The 7,813-nt window shown below is 61.2% G+C and overlaps 1 protein-coding gene across 2 annotated transcripts in view; it reads left to right on the top strand.

Moving 5' to 3' along the window:
• The window catches only part of INTS3 (integrator complex subunit 3), a 30,033-nt gene that overhangs the window by 15,216 nt on the left and 7,004 nt on the right, over window positions 1–7,813 (top strand). For both annotated transcript variants that reach the window (XM_025040860.1, XM_006923586.3), the window contains exons 7-14: window positions 1,293–1,437; window positions 2,227–2,356; window positions 3,632–3,729; window positions 5,072–5,263; window positions 6,130–6,217; window positions 6,691–6,770; window positions 7,178–7,269; window positions 7,633–7,739. In XM_025040860.1, the coding sequence (XP_024896628.1) occupies window positions 1,293–1,437; window positions 2,227–2,356; window positions 3,632–3,729; window positions 5,072–5,263; window positions 6,130–6,217; window positions 6,691–6,770; window positions 7,178–7,269; window positions 7,633–7,739 (932 nt within the window). The remainder of the gene's footprint in view (window positions 1–1,292; window positions 1,438–2,226; window positions 2,357–3,631; window positions 3,730–5,071; window positions 5,264–6,129; window positions 6,218–6,690; window positions 6,771–7,177; window positions 7,270–7,632; window positions 7,740–7,813) is intronic.

The following is a 7,813-nucleotide window of genomic DNA, read 5'->3' as shown; positions in this document are numbered from 1 at the left end:
TGGCGCAGCAGCGCCGTGGCCGGTCCGCCAGGCCTCCGCCCGCCTCTGGGGGCCTCTGCCTGTCCGCCATCCCCAGCCAGAGAGCCTCCCTTTCCTCCCCGTGTCCTCGCCACCCATCCCAGGGTTCAGGTCTGCCAGCGACCTTCCTAAAAAGTAGCTTTTCTCACTTTGTTCCTGGGGCCGGACACCTCCCGTTCCACACCTTAAAGCTGAGCTCCCCTGGTCCGGGCGGTCAGCGCCGCCCCAGCACTGGCCCATAACTGCCTGCCTCTCCTCCTGCCCTCCGAGCACTCAGGCTTTGGTGCCGGTAAGCCCCTGGACATGTAAAGCTGTCCTCTTGGACACCCCTAATCCCTCCCTCCTCCCTCCCAAGTGTCTCCAGGGCTGTGGAATCAAAGGTAGCCGGCGGGGGAGGGGACCCTCCACAGTGTCCTTGGCTGCCGCCTCCATTCTGTGAAAGGAAAGGTCAGCGTCTCTCAATTAGGTGGCTGAGCACTTTTCCGGAACCAGGATGTAGCTCAGCTGGATTAATTAAAACTCCCCAGCTTCTTCCCCTGGCCCCCTCCTTCTAGCAGGGGGGGAAGGGGGGGCAAAGCCATTACAAGCTGCTTGCCTGTGGGGGACGGCTCCCCAGTTTGGGCACTTAGAGACAGCGTTAGAGGTTTTGGACTCTCCCCCCTACATCCCCTTCTTCTAAAGCAGCGGGGTGCACACAGCTCATCACCCCCTTTCCTGCAGGGAAATTCTACAGCTCTTGGGAAAATGGGCTTTGCCATCCAAAATCTCGTCCTTCTTTTCAGATTGTGATTTAGGGCAGGTGACTCAGCGTCTGGGAGTGGGATCAGTGGCTAGACAGCCGGGAAAGGTTGGTGGCATGGCCGGCTCTTGCGACGGGCATGGCGGAAGGGCTGACACTCTGCTCTGAAACCTCCAGGGCCCTCACAGGGTCTCGGTGGTCCCCAGACATCCTCGCATCACGCCTCGATAGCTGCTGGCTTAGGGATGCTGCAAACCTTTCTTCCCACAGTCTGAGCCGGGTAAAAGTTACGGCACATTTCTGTGGTAAAGAGAAGTTGCTTTCATCTAGCGGTTATCCTTCTCGGGCACCTAGGAGAGTAGCGGGAAGTCGTCCCCACCATAGCCAGGTGATAGCTCTCGGCAGTGACAGTGTGAGCAAGCAGTCAGGGAACCAAAGACCCGACTCCCAGGCCAGCCGCAGGCATTTCTAAGGCCCTGGAGCTGGGGGCGGGGTAGGGGTGGGCAGTGCAGACGGCAGGGCCGTGTCCCCGCAGGGAGTGGCTGCTGAAGAGCAGCCTCCTGGTGGCCATGGCCGTGTACACGTACCTGCGCCTCATCGTCGACCACCACGGTACCGCCCAGCTGCAGGCCCTGCGGCAGAAGGAGGTGGGCTTCTGCACCGCCCTGCTGCGGGAGCGGGTGAGCACAACACGGTGGGGGGCTGGCACCGGGTCGGGGTACCCCGGGTTCCGTGCAGAGACATGGGGGTGGCTCGGGGCCAGGTGTGTCTCCATCACTCCGAGACACACGAGGCGGGAGGGCGGGCCGTCGGCGAGGGATGGCCATACTCCCCGGAGATGCTGCCTGTCACTCGGCGTCTGGGGGTTTTCCCCGTCAGCTTCGTGGACGCTTGCACGCCCACCGTGGCCATCCCCACACCTGCACGCCGTGTGACTCGTCCACTCTCAGGTCTCCCGCGTGAAGACCCCAGGGCTGTGCTCTCTAATGAGGAGCCGCTGGCCACGTGTGGCAATTTAAGTTGAATTAATTAAAATTAGATAAAAATTTTAAATTCAGCCTCTGAGCTGAATCAGCCACATTTTAAGTGCACGTTAGGCACACGTGGCTAATGCGTCCTTCTGGACAGCAGGCACAGACTAGGCCCGTTACCACAGGGTGGTCTCTTAGACCCGGTGAGCCTGGGGTGAGGTGTTGGGGCCACTTCGCCAGTCCTGTCCCGACCGGGATCAAGACAGTTCTGGGAGGAAAGGGCAGAAGGCTAACGCGAAGGCCAGCAGGGCCTCAGCAGCTTCCAGTAACTTCTTCGTGAATTCAGCCCCCGACTTCTCACTCTCTTGCCCTGAACAGCCAGGAGCCAGTCCCTTGGTTCCAGGAGAAATTGTATAATCTCTTCGGCCCTCTTGCCCTGCAGCAGGTAAACAATCCGTGTTTTTCTTCTCTTTCCTGTCCACCCCTCCCCCCATCAAGTTCATGGAATGCTTGATGATTGGCCGGGACCTCGTAAGGCTACTCCAGAATGTTGCCAGGATACCAGAATTTGAACTGCTTTGGAAAGATATTATCCATAACCCGCAAGCCTTGAGTCCTCAGTTCACAGGTAAGTAAAGGCCGACTTCCTGTCCTCGAGGCGGGAGGTCAGTGCGTATGGGCCACTTGAATCAAGAGGCAGAGGTTGGTGGGTAGGAGAGGCTTAGCAGTCAGACGTAGGAAGCCCGGGACCAGGCGGGCTCTGCCCACTACAGCTGGCCATGGTTCCCAGACTGGCCCTCCTTGGCAGGCTCCAGCCTAACTCTACTGCCTGCTCCTAAGGAGATGCGAGGCAGGGACTGTCCTTCCCCTTATCTGCCGACAGCTGTTTGGCTCAGGAGGTGAGCCGATGACCAGTTTCCAGCTCCACTGAGTCCAGCGGGGGAGTCAGAGGTCAGCTCGTGAGACTGAGTCAGCAGCGGGGCTGGACGGAGTCCTGTAAAAGAAGGCTCCTCCTGGGCGCGGTCCCGCCTCTGAATTCCAAGGGTCCAGCTTGGTCGGAATCCTCTGTGGGGGAGGGAAGGAGGCTCCGTGTGCCTCCCTGACGGGGCCCTTCCACGTCCCTCTCCCCTCCCCGGGGTCCTGCCTGCGGTCTGAACGGTACCTGCAGCTTTGCTCCCTCACGTCACCTCTACCACGCATGCGTGTGTGCACGTGTGTGTGCGTGTGCACATGCACACAACACGAAAGCAGTCGTCCAGGGCCTGGGAAGCCAGGAAGGGAGAGAGGAAGTCGCGGTTTGCCTCGCAAGCCCTCACGCTGAGCGCGCGCTGAGTCGTGAGTGCCTGCTGTGTGCCAGGCGCACGCGAACTCTCAATCCTCAGACTTCCCTGTACGGTAGAGGTTTTACTTTCCGTGTTTGCAGATAAAGAAAACGAGGGTGGAGAGCTTGAGTAGTTTGCCCAAGGCCACGCAGCTAGTAGGTGTCAGAGGCAGCATCTGGGTCCAGGTCTGTCTGACTGCAGAGCTCACGCTGTTGCCACCAGCACAGTGGTCCCGGGACCCAGTGACAGGACATTCAGGAGCAGGGAGAGAGGCTAGGGACTCCCACGTTTCCCCGCTAACTTGCCCACATGTTGCCAGCTGGAATAATGTGCGTGGGGGGCTCCAGACGGCCAGTGGGAGAGACCCCTCTGGGTCCCGGGGACAGTGGGTGGCCAGAGCAGAACACGCGGTGCTGGTTAAACCCTCGCTTGTACCTGCGCCGACCTGTCTTGGTGTCGCCTTGGAATTTCCCCACGAACAAGGCCACTGGCCATCAGCACCTGGCCCGGGCTCCCCACCTGCCTCCGTCCACCCTGGTCCTCAGGCTTCTCTCTTCTCTTCCCTTGCCCGCTTGGTGCAGGCATCCTGCAGCTGCTTCAGTCAAGAACGTCCCGGAAATTTCTGGCATGTCGCCTAACCCCAGACATGGAGACCAAGCTCCTCTTCATGACCTCCCGGGTGAGCTCGCCTGTGCCGGCAGGCAGGGGCTGCACGCACTGGCTGCGGGGGTGAGCTCGCCTGTGCCGGCAGGCGGGGGCTACAGGCACCAGTGGGACTGCCTCCAGCCATCGGTTGGGCACTATCGATTGCTGACTAGTGGAGTCCTGGTCAGGTGATGCCCCCAACCTACCTGGCACTGGGCACAGTGCTGAGAGCTAGGGAACATTGTATGTCAACTGTAATTGAAAAATCAAAAATTATTTAAAAAAAGAAAGAACTGGGGATACAGTGTTAAGTAAGAGAGACAGTTCCAGCGCTTATGATGCTTCTGGCCTGTGTAAAGCAGACGCTAAACCAGTAACTGTGCATCAACAACGTAACTGACAAGTGTGAAACATGCCACAGAAGGGCAGGGCGAGGTGTTCACTCTGGGAAACCCACTGTCCCCCCGGGGGGGACCACGAGCTCTCAGGAAGAGACCGCTGGCCTTCTGGTTCCCAGTCATGGCTGACTGACAGCAAATTGCTCGGGGAGCGTGTATAAAATACCCCTTCCTAGATCCCTCTGTCCTGGACAGTCAGACTGAGGAATCTATTTTTAACAGAGTCGCTGGGCATCAGCTCCTCTGCGGCCAGTCTGGCATCAGGGGACCGCTGCTCTAGCCAGCTTGCAGCACCCCATGTCATCCGGGAGAACTGTCTGGGTCTGCGCTGTCCCACGCGGTGGCCACCAGCCGTGTGTTGCGATTTAAGTAGTGAAATGAAAACTTCAGTACCTTGGTGTCAGTAGCTACATTTGTAGAAAGTTATACTAGACAGTGGGGTCTAGATGTTTTTGGATTTCTTTAACTCTGCTTTCTGTTTGGGTTGAATTTGGGGACCGGGTGTCGCTGCTTGCCACCACGCAGTCTGTCAGGGGAAGGCCTTGCTACGGGGGGCTGGCAGGTCCACGTACCTCAGACAGTGACAGTTGGAAAGCCAGTCAGTGCCGAGGGGTGAACGGGCTCAGCTCCTGTTCCCGGGTCGCTGTTCACAAGTAGCTCAAGGGAAGGCGAGGTGCTGCTCGTGGCTGGGAGCCCGCAGCCAGTGCGGGAGCAGGGAGCCGGGCGTGGCCTACAGCAGCATCGGGGGTAAACGTGGCATCAGGTCGGTGGCCAGAACAAATGCTCCGCTGCGTTCTTTAACATCTGGGAGGTCGTCCCGGAGGAGGGCGGCCTGAGACACAGTGCGCGTGAACGAGTACATTGTGGCGAGCAGCCGAAGTCTAGGCCCCACCTGGTGGTGGCCAGTGCTCATCTTCCTCTGCCCAGGGTCCCCAGCCTCTCCGCCAAGTTTCTCTTTCCAACGTCTCTGTCCCCCAGGTGCGGTTTGGTCAACAGAAGCGATACCAGGACTGGTTCCAGCGCCAATACCTGTCCACCCCAGATAGCCAGTCTCTACGCTGCGACCTCATTCGCTACATCTGTGGGGTTGTCCACCCTTCTAATGAGGTGCTCAGTTCAGATGTCCTGCCCCGATGGGCCATCATTGGTTGGCTGCTGACAACATGCACGGTGAGCAGCTGGGCCACGGGGCGGAGGCCATGGGTGGCAGAGGGTCCCTCTCCCCTCCTGCTCCCCTGTCTCCCGGCCCCGGAAGGCCCTCTCTCACTCGCTGCCTGCTGGCCTCTCGGCGTTTACCCCACCTCTTCTAGAAATTTCTGTCCCTAGAAATTTACTCATGCACGTTTCTTCCCGTTTGGGGTGGGGTTGGATGGGCTCACCTGCACTTTGCCTGCCAGTCCCCAAGCCTGGGTGTCTGGTGTCCATCTTCCAGAAGCCACATACAGCTTTTCTCCTGAACCATCCTTTCTCAGGTTTAGGGCCTGTGCTCCCCAGCTCCTTACGCCTAGCAACCCCCCTGCCCCCCCACCTCACGTCCCCACCCCCGTGCTGGGGTGGGGGCTGTCTGTCTCTGGCATCTAGTCGCCCTCTGACCTCTTGTGTAAAGGCTCTCCCTCCCCCATCCGACCGGCCTGTGGAATGTGCTGACTCAGATACAACAGCGGGCTCCTCCGGGGCTCTCTCCTTCAGCAATGTCCCTGGGGAGCCCAGCAAAGGCTCAGATGAGTGCCTCTCAGTTCAGGGGTGACCAGGGACCCCCAGGCCCCGGCGTCCCCCCTTATAGGACCAGGGTGTGTTCAGGGTGTGTGAGAACCCAGGCCGAGCCCCAGCCCCTGGGTTGGCGAGACCACAAGGGACTCACACTCGTATAGACTTGGGTGCCCTGTACCTCGCACCCCTGTGGAGCTCCCACCCCATCTCCCTTAGACCTGAATTTTGTGGTTGGCGGGGTCTGGCCCGGGGGCCTGCCTTGGGCGAACGAATGGAGGGGAGCTGGCCGCTGAAACCAGCCCTCGTGCCTCCCCTCCCTCTTGCAGTCAAATGTCGCTGCGTCCAACGCCAAGCTGGCCCTGTTTTATGACTGGCTGTTCTTCAGCCCAGATAAGGACAGCATCATGAACATAGGTACGTGGCTGCCACCAGCCAGCACCACCCACCCCTGCCCGCTGGCGGCCTCGGCGTGGCCTGTCCCGAACCTCAGGGCAGCGTGGAGGGGCGGCGGCGTGGAGGGGCGGCGGCGTGGCCGGAGCAGTTCTGTAGTCCCCCGGTGGTGCTCCCTGGGCCTAGCAGGGAGGTTGCTGGGTGGGCCACGCGACACTCACCCCTTGTTCCCACCGCCTGGGCTTGGACTTGGGGTGCTGTCTGCAGTAGAAAAGGCCAGCCACATGCCTCTCCTCTCCTGCCACTGCCCTCCTGCAGGCTGCGTGCCGGGGACGAGGGCTCCCAGCCTTTTGGGGGGTTGTCTACTTTGTGGTCTGCCCGGGGGGAATGGGGGGCAGGGAGAAGTGCAAGTGTCCGGGGCCATTGGGCGGCGTCGGCCAGCGGGCTGTGGGGCTGGGAGCAGGCTCTGAAGTGGCCCTCCCGTTGTGTGTCCACAGAGCCAGCCATCCTGGTCATGCATCACTCCATGAAGCCCCACCCGGCCATCACCGCTACTCTCCTGGATTTCATGTGCCGCGTGCGTGTCCTCGCCCTCCGCGCCCAGCTGCCGGGGCGGGCGTGTGCCCCCTGGACCTCCGGGCTGCAAAGAGGCCTTCCCTTGCCCTCGGCCTATGGCAGGAGGGGGCGTGGTCCCCCCAGGCCAGGCGTCCTCCCTCCCTGCCCCACTGTCTCCAGTGGGCCGTGGCCGGCTGTCCATGTCTCTGCAGGGTTCCTCAGCCTCAGAGACGACTACCTAATAGTCTCACCTCCTGGAGGAGCAGCAGGTCCCCGTTTCAACAGCCTGGAATGGGCGGGAACATTCCAGTCCTTCCCGTGGTCGTATCCCCGGGTCCTCTGATCGGAGCCAGAGCCGCTGGTTGGAGCTCGTGCAGTACGCTCCCTGGATGGGGCTGCGCTCACTGTCCTCCCCGCCTTCCTTTCCAGATCATTCCCAACTTCTACCCGCCGCTGGAGGGCCACGTGCGGCAGGGCGTCTTCTCCTCGTTGAGCCACATCGTGGAGAAGCGGGTCTTGGCGTAAGGGTTCCCGTTGACGTGGGCGGGGCCGGGCTGTGGGCTGCAGGCTGCTTCTCGGGCCTCGGCAGGTCGGGCGTGTGCAGACCCCGCCACGCACGGGTGGGCCCTGTCCCCAGAGACGCGTGAGGAGCGCTGGCTCCACGGCAGATGCCACACGTGTCCTCTTGGCTCTCAGAGCAACGTCTCCCCTGTCGCCATGTGCGCCGCGCTCAAAGGGCTTTATGCCTTCGCTGTCTCCCGGTGACCCTCTGCGGGGTCTGAGCGTGGCCCAGTTTTACTGGTCGGGCTCAGGCCGATCGCTTTACCTGCGTCGGGCTCGGAGTGAGGGGCTCCGAAGCCGACCTTTGCTCGCGCTCCCCACAGGCACCTGGCGCCCCTGTTCGACAACCCCAAATTGGACAAGGAGCTGCGGGCCATGCTGAGGGAGAAGTTTCCGGAGTTCTGCGGCTCGCCCAGCCCACCCGTGGGAGGTGCGGGCCCTCCCCCTCCATCACCGCGTCCAAAGGGCCAGAGACCCGGGCTCAGGCCGGGCGCGGGGCTGTCC

The sequence above is a fragment of the Pteropus alecto genome, unplaced genomic scaffold (assembly GCF_000325575.1).
Source record: "Pteropus alecto unplaced genomic scaffold, ASM32557v1 scaffold49, whole genome shotgun sequence".
In the NCBI taxonomy this organism is placed as follows: Eukaryota; Metazoa; Chordata; class Mammalia; order Chiroptera; family Pteropodidae; genus Pteropus; species Pteropus alecto.
The sequence above is the reverse complement of the archived record's forward strand: the minus strand, read 5'-3'. Positions and strand labels throughout refer to the sequence as shown.